The sequence below is a fragment of the Schistocerca gregaria genome, chromosome 1 (genome assembly GCF_023897955.1).
Source record: "Schistocerca gregaria isolate iqSchGreg1 chromosome 1, iqSchGreg1.2, whole genome shotgun sequence".
Classification (NCBI taxonomy): Eukaryota; Metazoa; Arthropoda; class Insecta; order Orthoptera; family Acrididae; genus Schistocerca; species Schistocerca gregaria.
The window spans coordinates 1,064,332,578-1,064,353,956 of record NC_064920.1 but is presented as its reverse complement, the minus strand read 5'-3'; the positions used below and the strand labels follow the sequence as shown (position 1 = coordinate 1,064,353,956).

Sequence of the window (21,379 nt, the reverse complement as noted above, 5' to 3'; positions counted from 1 at the left end):
TCCTTGCGAGTGTGGGAATAATTATGTGGGCCAGTCTATAAGAACTGTTGCCGATCGCTGTGTGCAACATCAGCATCACCTTAGATACAGGTACCTAGAAAAATCAGCGGTGGCTGAGCACAGCTTGTTAAATAAACATAAGATTTTATTCGATGAAACAAGACTACTTGCTCCAGCTTCAAACTATTGGGACTCTGTCATCAGGGAAGCAGTTGAAATTAGACTCTGTGAAAATAATTTCAACAGAGACTCCAGTTATGCACTCACAAATGCATGGAAGCGAGCAACTGATAAAGAAAGAGTGCAGAGAGAGACTTCTTACATTCCTCCGCCTGTTGCGATGGATGGCACTGCAAGCAATGCTGGATAAAGCACTCAAACAAAATCTATGGATATAGAGGCCGCCACCTCAGTACGCGCCGGTTTCACTGTGACGTCATCCAGCCAATGAGAAGCCGTCCACTGCTTCCACTGCTTATAAAAGCGGAAGCCTCACCGGTCCACCACAGTTTTACCCCTGACGAAGATGACGGAGGTAGTCATCAAAAACTTGGGATTTTATCCAAAGTTGACACAGCTAGTAAACTGAGAACTTTTTATGCAAGGACTTCTTCCACAAAAGTGAATATTGGTAATTAAATATCACATTCTAAAGATTATTTCTACGTTTGACTAATTAAAATATTCCCATCCAAACCCAATTAACGAAGGTGGAGGCTTTACTTTTCATTCAACCCTCGTAGTATCAGACTTGGCATTGGATGCTTTAAATCCTAAAGTTTAGGCAAAAGAAAAAGAGGCATCGTTGTGAGAAAGTACACAAAGCAAAACCTGGAAAAGGTAGCCTCAGTATTGGTGCATACTTATGCTGCACAACTGAAAAACGAAGAGTGTGAAGAAAAGGAGATAGAGAAATAGTAGCCCAGCTGGAATATGAATGTCGTGCACGGAAGATATGTGTGATAAAATACAAATTTTCACAGTACTTCCACTTCAAATTACACTACACGAAGAGCAAAACAGCTATTAGAAGAACATGGTATATTAGTGATACCAAATCCAAAACCAAGTAAGACATGTTGTAAAAAAGCTGTTCAACATGTACATGATTTTTATTGTGATGGCAATGTTAGCTATTAGATATCATCAATAAAAGACTTTGTGCTGCGAGAAAAAATGGAATTAGAACACAAAGCAGAAGCACCTAGGTTTGCACAATCTTAAAGACAGATGCAGGGCAAAATGGATTCTTGTACCTAAACATGTATATGTCTAAATTTATTGCTGATAGAATAGTATAACTTGAGACTATTATGTAGAACATAATGCTTGATACCCTGTGCAGTTTTTGTTTGAAAATGCACATCGACATACATTTTATAAGAATTGGAATTTTTAATTAACACTGTTTCTATAATGTACCTTTTCATATAAACTAGTCAAACAACAAAACTGGAATCCAACAGTTTATATTTGCATAAGAGGCAAATAAAACGTGTGGAACAGATTTTTGTTTAATATCACAGTCGATATGAAATTAATTTTTCAGTTTTGTGTTACCCAGAACTGTTTTATTTTTCTCAAGTTTTAAAAGAGAACATTTCTCAGAGGGAAGATAATGTACTATTGCTGCACAGTAATTAATCTTAAGAACTATGCCAAATTTTACGATGTTAGCTTTTATATTTTCTGAGAAAAGACACATTATAACTCAAAAAAGTTGGTTTACTGCAAATAGCATTTAAAGTCTTTATTTCAGTTTTTGACAATATTGCTATACCTCTAGTGACTAATGCTGTCCATATCCATAATCTTTATTCTCTTCTTCGTCTTCCTACAGTAATCACTTCCGCTGCCGTCTTTTCCTACCCAATGCTTGCATTTTTTCTTCTGCTGCCTGGGCTTTGTCCAGTCATGCTTCATGGATGCTTCTCAGTATCTTCAGTGTGAATGCACCTGAATGGAAGCCTAGTCTCTATTGGGCACTTAATCCTACCTAAATTTCCACTACTGAACACTGGACAGGCATCACATTCAACTATCTTCATAACAACTGAGGACACAAATACTGTATTTGGACAATGCATCCACATAAGCTAATTGTAGCTCTCCTTTGTATTCTGTGTTTTCCGATGTACACTGATTTTCAGCAGTTCAGGATTAGCTAGGTATCTGAAAGCAGGTTTTATAACATCTAAAACAACAAGTGCCAAACCATGTTTGCGGGTGTATGGCGTTCCACTGGCTTCTGCCTGAAGATATTTGCACCACGATATGTCACAAAGGGAATTTCTAGGATTATCATCTGTGGAAATTTTGTGAAAGAATATTGACCATATGGCTTCCTGCATTTTGGTCACTCAATGTAAGTTACCTGTGATAGCTATTCCATAATATATTTGCAAACTGTGAATTTCCTTGTCTGTCAGCCTGTTAACACCACTCAGTGAGTTTCCATCTAATTTCTTGGCTTTCAATTCTTTCTTCAATCTGAGAAGTACAACTTCTATTCACTTTTTAACATGCCCCACACATTCCAGTTTTTCCATTTTAGTTTGTGAGACACAAGGATTGCTCTCTAAAACAGCCTTAAAGACACTGAACTCTCCATCACCTAGATACTTCACATATGTAACACCATATTGTTCAACCTTTAGAATATTTGTTTCATCCCACCTGCTTCTATCACACCACTTGACACCTTGCAATTCCTGGTGCCCACTTACTTGTGCTCTGAGACTTTTTCACTGCACTGTTGTCCTTCCTTCGTCACACTGATAAAAATATTTGCTCATTCCTTGAGATCTAAGATTTCCCCTATATCCACACAAAAAAATGATGTATGGCCCCACTTCATCATAAGAGACGCAAAGATCTGTCCTCACTACACAGTGTCCTTCTTCCCCTTCACTGTTTATATCTACAGCTTTCTGAACAGCTGCTTTAATGTCCTCCTTGCACTCAACTTCAAGAGCAAGGAGGAGTGTTCTTTTGTAATCACTGAATCCAGTAACTGATGCAGGCACGTCCATCATGCCACAAAACAAATTTTCGCCTTCTCTGCCTGCACCTAAGCATCTCAAGGTGTAACAAAATGTTGTAGTCACCTCATACATCTTCTCATGGAGAGCCGAAGTCTCGAAATGAACATCTTGTTTACAAACTTTACACAAAGTATGTATATTACCTACAATGACAATTCTTTCACTGTCTTCATAAAGTATAAGGCCCTTTGATCCACAGTTACTACATGCACATGACAAATTAATCATATAGGCAAGTATTTCTAATTCAGTTAACTAAAATCCACTGGAAAAGCCGTGGTTTAGATTTTACACAGCATCACCAATTCCTTCACAAATTTTCTTCTTCGATGAACTCAGTGACTTAGCCGAAACTTGTTCTTTACACTTAGGAGCAGCATCTGTAACACTGTTACTTAAATATCCTGCACCTTTTAGTAGTGAAATTCGAAATTTCCTCACTTTTTTGAATATGCGTTTCGACCCATTTCCAGCAAAACAGGTAGATATATGCAAAACTAAAAACTTTAATAAGTTTAAAGCGTGTACTGTGCAGAAGAACCACGTTGAAATCAAAGGAAGTCTAGACTCATCTGCAGTTCCTTTTGGTAATGTGAACGAAAAATTTATTCACAAAAAGTTACTAGCATAGAGAAGGTGTGGATCACATGCACAAACGCCCAAATAACCTTTTCTAAAAGATATTTCTACTCAGAATTCGATTATGAAACTCTACATGTTATTCTTAAAGAATCAAAATAAAATACAGTGCAGTAACAAAACTTTGAATTTTGTCGCAATTTTGCCCTACATCAGCCCTTAAGAAATTATATGCACAGTTCAAAGCTATATACCCAGATGTAAATATTGAATTCTCAAACCTCTGTGAGTTGTGGTCAAAACACTGTCTTCATGCCAATACGAGTGAAACCAATGCTATTTTTTTGTGTGTCTCACACTATACTAAGTTGTATGGTGTACATCGAAACAACTAAAGCCTGTGTCACCTAGGACGGCACTACTTGACAACTGCTTTTTAAAACAAAACAAAAAATGTGTAAGGCGTGTGTGTGTGTGTGTGTGTGTGTGTGTGTGTGTGTGTGTGTGTGTGTGTGTGTGTGTTGTGTGGACGTGTTTGACTATAGTTAAGTGTAATCGCTCTGCATAGGAAAGCATTAGTCGTAATGACTAATTCTGACGAATTTATCCAACAGCATTCTCGCGTGCTATTAAAGCATACAACATGATGGGAAAGGGTTAGCATTTGCTTGGGCAATATTTTGATCGTTATAATCTGCATAACTAAAAGGAGAAAAAGTCCAAATCAAAAGGGCTAGGAACTTCTCATTATTATGTATGCATCCAATATGTTAACAAACACATTTCTTAAACCACGAGTCTTTCAAGCTAAGAAATATTATTACTTTCTTCCAAAGTCTATATTGTAATACCATCTTCACTTCTATTTGAGTCTGTTTCTGAACAATGTGATTGTAAATTTACGATGACATGTTGAAGGCTTATATCCATCACTACTTCCCTGTCAAATTCTTCTTTCTGAAGCATTTCAGTATACCGCAGGGGCAGTGCTCATGATGCAGGCGGAATGTTGTCCTCATTGTCTGTTGTCTCACGCACAAGCGATTTACTATTGTTACCTCGAATGTTTTGTTTTTTTTCTCTCACATAGCCTTAAAACCCTTTGCCCCAATTAATTCTGAGGGGCTACGCTGACAGTGACGGGGGTACACGAAAAACTATGTGACGCCATTCACGTGTAAGGAAGTCAAGTTTGACGTTCTGTCATGTGAATTGAATAAATTAACGAGATTCAGAAGATCGGCATAAGTCTGATTTATACGGTGCTTAATATTTCTGTTTTTAAGTCGATGAAAAATATCTGCTTTTCTGGTGCTTCTACATGATGTTTCACGTATAACTGGGCAATGGCAAGGTATACCCACAATAGTTATGAATCACGTCACGAAAACGACAGCATTCATTTCCGAATGTAACCACGGCTGACTTTCTTACACGTAAATACAAGTTTATTCTCAGAAACATAACCAGAAGAAGAGTCGGAATGCTCAGTAATTATTCGAGAACCTATTCGTATGAGAACTTTAATACTGACAGTACCATCACTCATTTTCCAGCAGATCTTCTTCCAATGATTCTAATTGGCCCATTTTTCATCAAGGTAATACACTGCTGAACTATCTCCTTCTCTTGTATCGTGAGTCTTTATATTAGATATAGTTCGTGCTGAGCCTAAGTCGCTTCTTTGAACTAAAAACTGTCTTATTAACGTATCTGGAACCAACGTCATAAGTGTAAGATGTTTTATTGGTGTCGGGCATTCATCATTCACATTAAGCACTTTAAAACATCGTTGCTAAAACCATCCATTTGTGTTACACATTCCTTGCGATTTCCAGGCGACAAGAAACCGAATGCTTCTATGGTTCTTACAGCTCAGACACTTTCGTTTAGAATTCTATCCACTTCTCTTGCCGACACCACATTGTTCTAAAGTCCGTTCTTGTGCCTTAAATTGTAAACAGTAGGAGACCTGCTTTAATTCACGTTTGAAAAATCTATAAATGAGGTAAATAATCCGCCTGCCTGCTTGTAAAGCACTTCGCATTTATTGCTGTCACATGACTGTTTTTTAATCGCACTTAAACATTTATAAGTGGTTCAAATGGCTTTGAGCACTATGGGACTTAACTGCTGAAGTCATCAGTCCCCTATAACTTAGAACTACTTAAAGCTAACTAGCCTAAGGACATCACACACATCCATGCCCTAGGCTCGATTCGACCCTGTGACCGTACCGGACGCGCAGTTCCAAACCGCTCGACCACTCTGGCCGGCTAAAAATTTACAGATACACATTCACAGCTATCCTGCTACAAAAAAAAATAGGAAAAAATTGACAGTTAAATGAATAATTCGGCTGCCGCAGAGTACGGCACACAGTGCAGCAAGTAGGAGCGAGATTCTCGCTCTCTAGCCGTAACTCTCTGCTAGCCACCCGGAAAGAGAGTGAATATTATTGGCTGGCAGTGGTTAGTGGAGGGGGATGCACAGAACTAGTGAAAATTTTGCCACCTTCTTACATTACGCGAACTTCAATAAAGTGTAAAAAAGACACTTTAGCATCATGTAAGCACTGTGTAGCATTGGTTACGTGCAATTCTGCACTTCCAGCATGTTTCTTAGGTGCATATCCCTACTATGCATGTTTGGCAAGACCGATTGCATTGACGAAATTACAAACAAGTGTTGGTTGACAACAGATAGGGTAGTTCTAGAGATATAACAAATTCTAGAGATCATTTCATTGAGGTGCTTGCATTGAGTTTACAACAACTCCTCCTACACTCGTGCATCATCCAGTATCACCTCACAGATCTTTAAAAATCACTAAAGAAGATCTCAGAGTAAATGAATATCTTGTTTGTGATTACTGCGTTACCACTCAGGATGAAGTACAGAGATTTCTCTGGAATAGGTCGCGGATTACAATTCACCTGTTTATAACGTACAACACCGACACAAATACTGATTAAATACTCATGTGACTTAATGGGTGACAATTATTGAACTATATGAAATAAAATCGTCATAACTTCTGAACGGTTTACATTAGGACATTCAACCTGCCTTCTTGGCTGCAGGGTACGTTGGGAATTAGTGTTCGCAAGAGCACAAGCCTTGTTGTTGTCGGTCTTTTGCACGTGCAAATGTCACGGTACAGCGTGCCTGAGTGTATAGCGCTTGTGAAGGGCTACTATGTGAGCAATAACAGCCCAACTGCGGATCAAACGAAGTTTGCGGCTGTGTGTAAGCGGAAGACAACCGGTCAAAGAGTGGTAACAATCAAGAATTTGATCCGCAAATTTTAGATAATGGGTAGGTTTGTAATGACAGAGTGCCCATGTCAGTCGTTCAAAAAGGTAAAAACGCCTGAAAACATCGATAAGAAACGCACTGTGTTTCAGACCAGCCCCAGGAAATCAATCAGACAATCTGCACAACAGGTGGAAATCAACAGGGTGACACTGCGACAAAGTGTTCTTGAACATATGCATCTCTACCCATACAAAATTCAAACCCATCAGCCATTAAAACCCAGGGCTATGGAACGGCAGTTATGTTTCTCTAACACCATCATCCACAAAATTGACGAGCAGTACTAGGCTGTCATTATGGTTTTGTTCAAGAACAAAGCGCACTTTCATTTGGATGGGTTCGTCAATAAACAAAATTGGCGCATTTCGCAATCAAAAAATCTCTTCACCCTCAGTGTGTGACTGCGTGGTGTCCAATGTTCGGTCACGGAATAATCGGTATGATACTCGTTGATGGCTTGGTGACAATCGAACGGTACACGAAGGTTTTAGAAGATAATTTCATCCCCGTTATCCATAGTGCCCCTGATTTTGATAAAATGTGGTTCATGCAAGACGGAGCTCATTCCCATCGAAGCAAAAGAGTGTGTCTGGTCCTGGGGTACGTAGAGGTTACTGGCGTGGTTCTCGATTGGCCGCCATATTTTCTGGATCAGCACAATGATACTCCTTTTTGTCCAGCTTAATATAAGGTATACAGCAATAACGTCAAAACCATTGCTGAGCTGAAGACAGACATGCAGGAGGTCATCAACAGCATCGATGTTCCGACAGTTCAGTGGATCATGCAGAATTCCGCTATTCATCTGCGCCGCATAATCGCCAATGACGGCAAGCATATCAAACATGCCATATCCTAAATCCGAATATCTGTAGGGACACGTACGTCTTGAATGAAGTGTGTGTCCACTGTAGTTTGTAACTGATTTATGTGATTTTCATATACTTCAATAACTGTCACCTTTTATGTGCAACTATGTGATTGAGTTCAGTATGATACAGTGTGTGTGTATTCTTTCCAGTACAAATTCATACATTTTTAAAATGTCACTTTCCAGCTTCATAGCACATTTACCACTTTCAGAGATGAAAATGCTGCCCTATAGAAAAACGGAAATAGTTTTATGAATCTGTGCCACCATCAGGAAAGTTTTTAATGGCATTATTTTGGAACAGAACTACTGTTGTAGTGTAAGGAAAATATTTCTTTGTGTATCTACGACAACATATCGATTCACATCTTTACTACGACATTGCCAAGGCTGAATAACGTTTCAAGAATACAAGTACGAACCCATTTACCCATAAACTTCATTGTGTAATACCTACTGACAAAAGGTACAGTAAAAACAAACACATATTCTACTTTTATAAAGAGCAGAGAGGAATCAGTGGCTCCTCTTCAGAAAGAAATACTGTTAACAGACAGCCTGTATGTATGGTTGCATACTTCTTACAAATTTATGAAGAAACGGATGAAGTATAAGCCAGGTTCTTACATCCACATGGATCATCTCTATCATTTGAGTTTCCTGCCACACGAAAAACTTGTGTTATCAGAAGAAGAGACATTCTTAGAAGACTACAACTAGTGACATCTACTAGAAGAACATGATCTTCCCCTGCATAATTCCGGTGAACATTAAAGATTTAATTGGAGATTCGTAAAAACAAGATGTAACCACTTTCATTGCCTTTCCACTGAAGCTTCACTATAAATGAAACATAATACCACAACAGTAATATAAACATTCTTTTTATACAGCGTTACTTATGAACTGTATTTCTTAATAATTTGTGTTTCACATTTATGTGCTACCTCCTGCATTTTGATAGGATACTGATGTTGACAAAATAAATTTTTGGGCATGATGTTTTTGATGTGCCATCTTTGGGTCAAAATACTATATCGATACAGTAGAATATGTTTTCTTAAGAAAAATGAAAGTGGAGTGTTTTGAGATATTCAAGGTCAAAAGTCAAGGGCAGTTACCTTGATTATGAAAATTATTAAAAACCTCCAAGGTTGCATATCAGTGTAAAACCCTACTCCTTATCTTTTCAGGGATACTAGTTTCATTGCTGTACCTATATAGAATCAGAAATACAGACATTTATGCTCAACCATACACATGTAAATCTCGCAGTATTCCCAAGACTTGCAGACTGTTATCTTTCTTCAGTTATCATACACCTCTGCAAACTGGTAATTCTACATCTCTTATCTGGATTACTGGATGCACTAAATTTGAAAGACATCTGAGATTGTCAGGTTGAAAATGTTACTTTTTTGTGTTGAATAACTAGGACTCACTCACACCTGGAAACGTATGACATAGGGCGATAAAATATTCTTTGAACAGACAAGGACTGTGTTATTTTGCATGGTGCTGTGACGTACAGAACTGTCGTTCATGAGGTCCAACTGTGCCATATGTTGTGCAGGGCAGGAACATCCAATGCCTTTATCTTATCTGAATGCCCATCGTAGGGCTACTGATGAGCAAACCTTAACTAAGAAATTAACTTTTCAAACTATCAGATATTAAAACAATATCTTACCTGGACAGGTGGAGTACGATATGAGGTCTTCTCCCTAAGGTGTAACGGAGCTTTAGCCATCCATACCTTACTCGCCTGCAACAGAAAGACACACTCGATGAGGTTTCAGATTTCGGCAAATTACAGTACATTGGATGTTCTTAATTAACAGCAAAAATTAACATGGTTGAAAGTATATGAAAACAGAAGCTGAAACGTTTCTGTAAATATGGGTCTACAGTATAATTGCGATACAATTGTGAATGTGTAGTCACAGGCCACTAATCTCTTCTTTTGCTGTAAACATCATTATGGCTTACTCATTGCACACTGTCAACAGTCTGCAATAGTAGAGCAGTAGTGAGAGAATGAGCCCAAATCGCTGACTCACATTATGGCAGTACATTTTGACTTGTGTCATCTTACACATTTACATGTCATATTGAAGGTCACAAGTGACACATGGCAAGGTGATCCTGGTGGAGGGGGGGGGGGGGGGGGAAGGGGGGCAGGAGTGGAGTGGGAAGTCATCCAATATAAATAGAGCTCCCTCCCAATATCCACCCATTTTGCTCCTACCAAATAGGAACCATGCAATATGTGTTGTGCCAAAACAAAGGGGTGGCTACAGCCAGACTTCCAAATATTTACTTACATTGTTTGGAAGTCATGGAATTTCCACTGCCTGATAATCACACTTTCTCAACAGCACCAAATCACGTTCTTCACCCATTCTTTTTATATAACGTTACTTAACAACTGTATTTCTTAATAATTTGTGTTTCACATTTATGTGCTACCTCCTGCATTTTGATTGGATACTGATGTTGACAAAATAAATTTTTGGGCATGATGTTTTTGATGTGCCATCTTCAGGTCAAAATACTATATCGATACAGTAGAATATGTTTTCTTAAGAAAAATGAAACTGGAGTGTTTTGAGATATTCAAGGTCAAAAGTCAAGGGCAGTTACCTTGATTATTAAGTTTATTAAAAACCTCCAAGGTTGCATATCAGTGTAAAACCCTACTCCTTATCTTTTCAGGGATACTAGTTTCATTGCTGTACCTATATAGAATCAGAAATACAGACATTTATGCTCAACCATACACATGTAAATCTCGCAGTATTCCCAAGACTTGCAGACTGCTATCTTTCTTCAGTTATCATACACCTCTGCAAACTGGTAATTCTACATCTCTTATCTGGATTACTGGATGCACTAAATTTGAAAGACATCTGAGATGGTCAGGTTGAAAATGTTACTTTTTTGTGTTGAATAACTAGGACTCACTCACACCTGGAAATGTATGACATAGGGCGATGAAATATTCTATGAACAGACAAGGACTGTGTTATTTTGCATGGTGCTGTGACGTACAGAACTGTCGTACATGAGGTCCAACTGTGCCATATGTTGTGCAAGGCAGGAACATCCAATGCCTTTATCTTATCTGAATGCCCATCGTAGGGCTACTGATGAGCAAACCTTAACTAAGAAATTAACTTTTCAAACTATCAGATATTAAAACAATGTCTTACCTGGACAGGTGGAGTACGATATGAGGTCTTCTCCCTATAGCGTAACGGAGCTGTAGCCATCCATATCCTACTCGCCTGCAACAGAAAGACACACTCGATTAGGTTTCAGATTTCGGCAAATTACAGTACATTGGATGTTCTTAATTAACAGCAAAAATTAACACGGTTGAAAGTATAAGAAAACAGAAGCTGAAACGTTCCTGTCAATATGGGTCTACAGTATAATTGCGATACAATTGTGAATGTGTAGTCACAGGCCACTAATCTCTTCTTTTGTTGTAAACATCATTATGGCTTACTCATTGCACACTGTCAACAGTCTGCAATAGTAGAGCGGCAGTGAGAGAATGAGCCCAAATCGCTGACTCAACATATGGCAGTACATTTTGACTTGTGTCATCTTACACATTTACATGTCATATTGAAGGTCACAAGTGACACATGGCAAGGTGATCCTGGTGGAGGGGGGGGGGGGGGGGGGGGGGAAGGGGGGCAGGAGTGGAGTGGGAAGTCATCCAATATAAATAGAGCTCCCTCCCAATATCCACCCATTTTGCTCCTACCAAATAGGAACCATGCAATATGTGTTGTGCCAAAACAAAGGGGTGGCTACAGCCAGACTTCCAAATATTTACTTACATTGTTTGGAAGTCATGGAATTTCCACTGCCTGATAATCACACTTTCTCAACAGCACCAAATCACGTTCTTCACCCATGGTATGGGAAGAGGAGCAGTACTGTTACTGCTGCTTTGTCAAATGGCAAACGGTCTGAACACCATTCTATAATGTTCGGTGCCCACATGGCCATGTACATATTTGTATTACGACCTATTAATGTTTTCCGACATTTACATAACCAAGATGTATCATATAAATATACACACAAATGGCATATACTCAAACACACTTGTGATATAAATATGTGCATGTCTGTACTCCACAATTATGGCCAAGACGATATGAATGTGCGTTGAGCGCCAGTCCACATGTGCCATCCTTGACGCTAGATGCATTTTACGAGGCAGAGATAAGGACGATGTCAGGTGCCTCAGTTGAGGAGGAACGAAATTATACTAGATTAATAACAAAAATATTCCTGCTGAGCTACATTTCAACATTTATCGATAAATCACTCACCCAGTTGCATGAGAATTCTCAATGGCTAACCGTGACATCGCAAATAATATTGTTTATGGTTATCTACAACTTAAACAAGAGCGCCTGTAAACATGTTGGCTTCGAGATGATGCACAAAACTCCTCATCCATCAGTCAGCTCTACTAATCACTTTTATTATCGATGCAAGAAGAAAATGAAATGTATTGATTAAATGTAGGCATACAACTGTGACCTTACTTGAGTCTCTTCATATACCTTGCAATATGTAAGAGATTATAAAGAAAGAAGTGCAGCTGTAAAAGTTGCATGCATGCTACTGGAATTCCATGTCACCACCATGACCGAATGGAGGAAGTAGCCCTGTCATAAGAGCCTTGTGGTTACCAACTGGTCCTGTACTTATATTTCAAACTGGCACAAAAGGAATCGCTCACTAGTGCCTAATAACGAACACTGATAAGACAAAACATTGTGACCACCACCAACCACGATGATGGATGCCACTTGGTGGCATTACAGGCACGTGATGCAGTAACAAAAGTATGGAATCAGAACAGACACGGATAGTGAATCACACTAGTGAAGGTATGGGCTGCAAATGGTGAAATCCACTGAGATAAGTGACTTTGACAAGGGGCAGATCATTAGTTCACAGAGCCTGTGGACGAGTATCTCGCAAACGGCATATCTGGTCGAATATTCATGTGCTAGTATTGTGAGTATCTATGGAAAAAGGTAGAAGGGCATTGAAACTACCACTAGGCGCTAAATAGTTTGGACGTCCACGACTCTTCACAGAACGTAGGGTTTGGGGACTCGTCTGCTATGTAATGCAGGATAGATAGTGATGTGTGACATCTCTTGCAGAAGCACACAAAGCTGGTGTACGCAACACTGTTTTGGAGCACACCGTTCATTATACATTGTTGAACATGGAACTCTTCAGCAGCCCACATGTTGACCAAACAACATCGTCAATTACGGTTCCTGATGGCAAGAGACCGTCATGATTCGACCTTCGATGAATAGAAAACTGTTGGCTCTTCAGCTGAATCACATTTTCGCTGTAGTAGCTCGATGGTCGTCTCCACAAACGTCGTCATCGAGGTGATCAGCCCTTCGAAATGTGCAGATGCCAGGAATGTAGGCTGATGGGAGCATTATTATGCTATGGGAGACATTCTCCTGTGCTTGCATGGGATCTGTGCAGTAATCAAAGACACGCCGACAACTGTGAACCATGTAAATCTTTTCAAGCTTAATGTCTTCCCCAACAGCGATGTCGTTTTTAGCAATATAATTGTTATTGTTTGGGAGCCAAAAGCGTGCTCCAGTGGTTTGGTTAGCATTATAGTGAACTCACATTGATGTCTCGATGACCAAATGAGCCTGACATAAATCCTATGGAGCCCACTGGGTTGCTGTTGGTCGCAGTCTCTGTGTATGCAAGTCAGCGGCCCATTGTTTATGACAATTATATGACCTGAGCATAGATATCTAATGCCACATACCTACAAAAACCTACCAACAAACTCTCAGATCCCTGATACGCAGAATAACTGATGTATTTTGTTCCAAAGATGGACACATAAACTATTAAGCAGGTGGTCATTATGTTCTGGCTTATCAGTGTACATGTTTCCATTGTCTAGCCACGTGATTGCAGGAAGACTAATCTTCTTCCATCACTGCAAACCCACCCAGAGGAGATTCGCTTTGAGCACATACATACATAATTTCAAAAACTCTATTACAGCCGATTGTACACAGTATTGATGGAATAATCTAACATACATTTAGTGACTGTGATCATATTTCACGTCGTGGCAGAGGAAGAGTAAAGTAAGATACAGAAATATTTCTGTTTGTCATCATATGAAGTGGATGTCATGCATTTGAGTATTGCTGGACTCTAGTCTAGTTGGTGACAGAAAATACTAATCTTATTAACACATTCAAACATGACAGTATGAATTTAAAACATATTTACGAGACATATGTAAGTAGTAACACATAAAATTCAGTGAATTCACTAAAGCTCGAAATTTAGTGTGGATGAAAATGCGAGGTGCCTTCAGTAGTTTCCACAATGAAACATTGTCTCAAAATATGGTAGAAAACCCAAAGAGATTCTGGTCGTATGTAAATACACCAGTGGAAGGGGGGGGGGGGGGGGGGGATGACCACCCAGTCAATACCGTCACTTCACGATAGCAATGGAGATGTTATCAATGATGGTGCTAAATACTGTTTCCGTAAGTCCTTCACGAAAGAATGTGAAGTAAATATTCCAGAATTCTAAAGCAGAACAGCCGTTAGCATGAGTGATAAAAACTTGTAGAAATCTTTGGTGTTGCGAAACAACTCAAATCACTTAAGAAAGGCAAGTCTTCCGGTCCAGATGGTGTACCAATCATGTTCCTCTCAGATTATGCAGACACAATAGTGCCTTTCTTAGCAATCATATCCAAACCAAAGGTTTGTTCCTAAAGACTGGAAGGCAGCACAGGTCGCACCAGTATTCAGGAAAGGAAATAGGAGTAACCCATTCAATTACAGATCCATATCACTCACCTCAATTTGGAGTAGGATTTCAGAGCATATACTGTACTCGAACATTATGAATCACATTGAAGAAAATGACTTATTGATACATAACCAACATGGAGTCAGAAAATATCGTTCGCTTACTTATTCCATGAAGTAATGAGTGCTGTCGACAAGGGATCTCAGATCGATTCCACATTCCTAGGTTTCCAGAAGGCTTTTGATACGGTTCCTCACAAGCGACTATTAATCAAATTGCATGCATATGGAGTATCGTCTCAGCTGTGTGACTGGATTCGTGATTTCCTCTCAGAGAGGTCACAGTTCGTAGTGATAGACGTTAAATCATCGAGTAGAACAGAATTGATATCTGGCGTTCTGCAAGGTGGTTGTCATAGGCCCTCTGCTGTTCCTGATTTACCTAAATGACCTAGGTGATAATATGAGCAGCCCTCTTAGATTGTTTGCAGATGACGCTGTAATTTACCTTCTAGTAAAAAGTGGCAATTGGCACTAAACAAAGAAAAGTACGAGGTCATCCACTCGGTACTACAAGAAATCCGATAAATTTTGGGTATACGATAAATCGCGCAAATCTAATGGCTGTCCATTCGACTAAATACCCAGGAATTACAACTACGAGGAACTTAAATTGGAAACACCACACAGATAATATTGAGGGGCAAGTGAAACAAAGACTGCACTTTGTTGGCACAACACTTTGAAGATGCGACAAACCCACTAAAGAGACAGCCTACATTACACTTGTCCGTCCTCTGCTAAACTATCGCTGTGCGGTGTGGGATCCTTACCAGGTGGGATTGACGAGAGACATCGAAAAAGTGCAAAGAAGGGCAGCTCGTTTCGTGTTATAGTGCAATAGGGGTGAGAGTGTCACTGATACGTTACGCGAGTTGGGGTGGCAGTCACTCTTTGCGGCGAGATCTACACTCCTGGAAATTGAAATAAGAACACCGTGAATTCATTGTCCAAGAAGGGGAAACTTTATTGACACATTCCTGGGGTCAGATACATCACATGATCACACTGACAGAACCACAGGCACATAGACACAGGCAACAGAGCATGCACAATGTCGGCACTAGTACAGTGTATATCCACCTTTCGCAGCAATGCAGGCTGCTATTCTCCCATGGAGACGATCGTAGAGATGCTGGATGTAGTCCTGTGGAACGGTTTGCCATGCCATTTCCACCTGGCGCCTCAGTTGGACCAGCGTTCGTGCTGGACGTGCAGACCGCGTGAGACGACGCTTCATCCAGTCCCAAACATGCTCAATGGGGGACAGATCCGGAGATCTTGCTGGCCAGGGTAGTTGACTTACACCTTCTAGAGCACGTTGGGTGGCACGGGATACATGCGGACGTGCATTGTCCTGTTGGAACAGCAAGTTCCCTTGCCGGTCTAGGAATGGTAGAACGATGGGTTCGATGACGGTTTGGGTGTACCGTGCACTATTCAGTGTCCCCTCGACGATCACCAGAGGTGTACGGCCAGGGTAGGAGATCACTCCCCACACCATGATGCCGGGTGTTGGCCCTGTGTGCCTCGGTCGTATGCAGTCCTGATTGTGGCGCTCACCTGCACGGCGCCAAACACGCATACGACCAGCATTGGCACCAAGGCAGAAGCGACTCTCATCGCTGAAGACGACACGTCTCCATTCGTCCCTCCATTCACGCCTGTCGCGACACCACTGGAGGCGGGCTGCACGATGTTGGGGCGTGAGCGGAAGACGGCCTAACGGTGTGCGGGACTGTAGCCCAGCTTCATGGAGACGGTTGTGAATGGTCCTCGCCGATACCCCAGGAGCAACAGTGTCCCTAATTTGCTGGGAAGTGGCGGTGCGGTCCCCTACGGCACTGCGTAGGATCCTACGGTCTTGGCGTGCATCCGTGCGTCGCTGCGGTCCGGTCCCAGGTCGACGGGCACGTGCACCTTCCGCCGACCACTGGCGACAACATCGATGTACTGTGGAGACCTCACGCCCCACGTGTTGAGCAATTCGGCGGTACGTCCACCCGGCCTCCCGCATGCCCACTATACGCCCTCGCTCAAAGTCCGTCAACTGCACATACGGTTCACGTCCACGCTGTCGCGGCATGCTACCAGTGTTAAAGACTGCGATGGAGCTCCGTATGCCACGGAAAACTGGCTGACACTGACGTCGGCGGTGCACAAATGCTGCGCAGCTAGCGCCATTCGACGGCCAACACCGCGGTTCCTGGTGTGTCCGCTATGCCGTGCATGTGATCATTGCTTGTACAGCCCTCTCGCAGTGTCCGGAGCAAGTATGGTGGGTCTGACACACCAGTGTCAATGTGTTCTTTTTTCCATTTCCAGGAGTGTATTTACAAAATTTCAATCACCAATTTTATCATCCGAATGTGAAAATATTTTGTTGACACCCACCTAAGCAGGGAGAATTAAATGATCGTCATAATAAAATAAGAGAAAACTGAGCTTGAACGGAAAAAATTAGGTGTTCCTTTTTCCCTTGCGCCATTCGAGAGTGGAATGGTAGAGACGCAGTATGAAAATGGTTGGATGAACCCTCTGCCAGGCACTTCAGTGTGAATTGCAGAGTAACCATGTAAATGTAGAATTTGTTAGCATATGAGCTGATAGCTGGAATCATATAGTTTTCCAGTAATTGATAAAATGAGGGAATTGAGTGAAGAACGATACAAACGAAACTTCCAGGAGATTCTGCTTAAAACGTTGTATACTACTGCTTAACTATATCAGTATACTGTAGACTATTGACAAATTGGCACAGATAGCATGCACTCTTCTGAGGGTGTGAAGGTTACACATCTATACGCTGACACAAAAATGGAGGGAATTAACGCTAAAATGATACAGCTGGACAGTCTTATGAATGTGGAAACTAGAAATAATGAGATGTTGGGGTGGCTGGATGTTAAAATCCTGCAATGTGAACTACATGTCAATGACAAGGTTGAAGAAGTCATCACAGCTGCAACGAGAACAATCTCTCTAGAAATTTCTAAACCAGTAACTGAAAATCTGAATAGACTTTCATGAACTACAGATGGAGGCAGAAGAGTAGAAAGAGGTGAAGAATAATAATAAGAAGAAGGAGAACAAAACACTATTACAAACAACAATAACAAACGTGAGCATAGATAGACACAATGTATGTGGTCAGCAAGAATGAACAATATATGCTATGTTCAACTTAGGCTGGAGTATAGATTTGGAATATGAAGCTAATACTCTTAAAAACTTCTAGTTGTGACAACTATCTGCCTAAAGAGAAGCAAGCATATGCTGAAATATTACGTATGAGTAATGCGTATAGGAAACACAAGGACCATAAATGATAGATAAAAGGTTCTATAGGTAAGAAATATAAAAATTGCTCTGGATAACGACAAGTGCCGACCTCATGAACAAGAACGTACACTGACTACGACCGTACCACGACTGGGGTGGCCTCTATCGGAAAAGAATATAAGCGCTGCTCCTTCCAGGTTCGGCCGGACTGTAGAAGACGCGCACTTGTAGAGAAAGCCTAGAAGAGAGGCACTATAAAAGCCATGGCTTGTGACCCATATGAAGTTGTGTGATTAACTTTGTGTGATTGACATTGTATGCAGTGAAGGACATTGTTTATTTGCATGTCGTCAACTGTTTGCAACAACTCGTTGTAAATACAAAAATTAAATATTGTCATTTCAATAACTGTAATGAAATCCATTAATATTGTTTGCTTGTATGTTGTGTAGCTATCTGACAAAACAGCATCCTAGACACCCTATAAGATACAAGAGGGCAGGATTTCACATTGGCAACAAGTTATCAGAAGAACCCAGTGCCTTGCGGCTAGCGATTTTTTTTTTTTCTTTCTGCTGGTGCCTTAATTTTGTCTCCTCTTTTCTTTACAGGGACGTTTACATGCTTTAACGGTTTCTTTTGATGATCATTGTTCTCAGGTGACCATTGCAGATATTTTCTTTTGTACGTATTTTTCTTGCTTGCACACACACACACACACATATATATATATATATATATATATATATATATATATATATATATATATATATATATATATATATCAAAAACAGTTTTTCCTCACCCTGTTTCCTAAAACTCCTGAGGATAGCCGTTGACTGTGGATATTGTATCACAGGCACAGTCCCGTTGACAGACAACTGCCGCCCCAACGGCAATAGCAGGACGTCAACTGCTGTGTGGGCAGTCACCGCAAGGAATAGAGAAGACAAAAGGGTAGCATACATCATGCACGCGCAGCTGCGGCAGAACTGGGCCTCTCAGTAACAGGAGATACTGACCAACATCGAGCGGTGCCTTTCAGCACCAGCGCTTGATGATACCATGCCAAATCACGGACGACACGGCACAGCACAGGGCTCAAGGCAATGCTCTGCGTTGCTGCACCAGACTCCTTTCATTATGATGAACAATGGCATGATACGATATCCACCTTCACGATACCCGCTATCAACTTAACCTACCCTTGCATGACCTGTCGCAACCAACAAGACATCTGCTACTGCTCTTACTACCCGACCTAACTATTGCAGAGGTTTTTCTCCCTTGGCCCTTGTTTTGTCACTTCTTTCCCCCTGCCCTTCAAGCCGCTACACTTTGTTTGACTTTCAACGCAATCTATCTCCAGATGAGCATGTATTAATTGTTTACCTTAGCCAGACGTACGCAAACATCGCAGTACCCACATCCTTTGAGACCTCACCTTAGTGAATACTTTCCCTTATGCAGAGATGGCAGATCTTCTGTGTTCGCCATCATGCCCAGGTGGGCGTGGAGGGCTCCACCTCTCAGTATCACATACGCAAGGTATGAAGGGAGAGTGCACTGGTGGAGTTGTCACTTGTACTCAACCCGTTCATGTGAAAAGATTTACGACGTGATTGTTACCTCACAACACCAATTAACAGACTTTGAACGTGGTATGATAGCTGGAGCTAGACACACGGGGCATTCCATTTCGGAAATCATTAGCGAATTCAGTATTCCATGATCCACAGTTTCAAGAGTGTTCTGGATTGCTAAATTTCAGGAATTAACTCTCACCACTGACAACGTTGTTGGTGACAGTTTCACTTAATGACCGAAAAACGGTTTTTGCGTAAAGTTGTCAATACTAACAGGCAAGCAACACTGCATAAATTAACCGCAAATATCAATGTGTGATGTACGAGGAGTGCATCCGTAATGTCTTTGGAGCAAAATTGGGCGTTAATGGACTACGGCAGCATACGACTGACGTAATTGCCTTTGTTGACAGCAGTCATTGCCTGCAGCGTCTCTCTTGGGCTCGTGGCGATATCGGTAGGACGCTAGATGACTGGAGAACTGTGGTCCGGTCACATGAGTCCCAATAACAACAATATAACATTACACATGGGAAAAATATATCTAAAAACAAAGATGATGTAACTTACCAAGCGAAAGTGTTGGAATCTTGATAGACACACAAACAAACACAAACACACACACAAAATTCAAGCTGCTGGTGTCTGTATATGGATGTGTGTGTGTGTGTGTGTGTGTGTGTGTGTGTGTGTGTGTGTGTGTAAGCGCGCGCGCGCGCATCCTCTCCCTTAAAACCCACATCCTTTCGTCTTTCCCTCTCCTTCCCTCTTTCCTGACGAAGCAACCGTTGGTTGCGAAAGCTTGTATTTTGTGTGTGTGTTTGTGTTTGTTTGTGTGTCTATCAACATGCCAATGCTTTCGCTTGGTACACTATCTCAGAAATGGTTTAGTGTATGAAGTTAGGTCGATGGCAAACGGCAAAGCATAAAGTTATCAAAGCGCAAAAAGCTATTCAGGGGAAATTACGGTTGCTAAAATTAACACAGCTGCAACGAGAACAGTCTCTCTAGAAATGTATGAACCAGTAACTGAATAGACTCTCATGAACTACAGATGGAGGCAGAAGAGCAGAAGGAGGTGAAGAATAATAATAATAATAAGAAGGAGAAGAAAACACTATTACAAACTACATTAACAAACGTTAGAATAGAGAGTTAGGCACCATATATGGGTCAGCAAGTATGAGCCATATATGCTAGGGTCCCATCCTATGTTTTCATCAAAGGCTGAAGTATACATTTGGAATACAAACTATGGGAGGGTACCAGGTTTATCATAGCTAATACTCTTAAAAACTTCAAGTCCTGACAACTATCTACCTAAAGAGAAGCAAGCGTATGCTAAAATATTACATATGAGTAATGCATATAGGAAAGACAAAGAACATAAATGATATATAAAAGGCCCTGTTGTTGTGGTCTTCAGTCTTGAGACTGGTTTAATGCAGCTCTCCATGCTACTCTACCCTTGTGCAAGCTTCTTCATCTCCCAACTGCAACCTACGTCCTTCTGAATCTGCTTAGTGTATTCATCTCTCGGTCTCCCCCTATGATTTTTACCCTCCACGCTGCCCTCCAATACTAAACTGGTGATCCCTTGATGCCTCAGAATATGCACTACCAACCGAACCCTTCTTCTAGTCAAGCTGTACCGCAAATTTCTCTTCTCCCCAATTCTATTCAATACCTCTTCATTAGTTATGTGACCTACCATCTAATCTTCAGCATTCTTCTGTAGCACCACATTTCGAAAGCTTGTATTTTCTTCTTGTCTAAACT

At 40.9% G+C, this 21,379-nt stretch overlaps 1 protein-coding gene and 1 long non-coding RNA gene across 6 annotated transcripts in view; one reads left to right on the top strand and one right to left on the bottom strand.

The window, feature by feature from the left end:
* LOC126281332 (caspase-6-like) overlaps window positions 1-21,379 on the bottom strand; it is a 142,245-nt gene that overhangs the window by 19,606 nt on the left and 101,260 nt on the right. For 4 of the 5 annotated variants that reach the window (XM_049980226.1, XM_049980208.1, XM_049980217.1 and 1 more), the window contains exons 5-6: window positions 11,025-11,099; window positions 9,503-9,577 (exon numbers count right to left, since the gene is read on the bottom strand). In XM_049980226.1, coding sequence (XP_049836183.1) covers window positions 9,503-9,577; window positions 11,025-11,099 — 150 coding nt within the window. The remainder of the gene's footprint in view (window positions 1-9,502; window positions 9,578-11,024; window positions 11,100-21,379) is intronic. The other variant, XM_049980235.1, reaches the window with a different exon arrangement.
* The window catches only part of LOC126281345 (uncharacterized), a 145,127-nt gene that overhangs the window by 105,810 nt on the left and 17,938 nt on the right, over window positions 1-21,379 (top strand). The gene's annotated exons all lie outside the window — the stretch shown is intronic.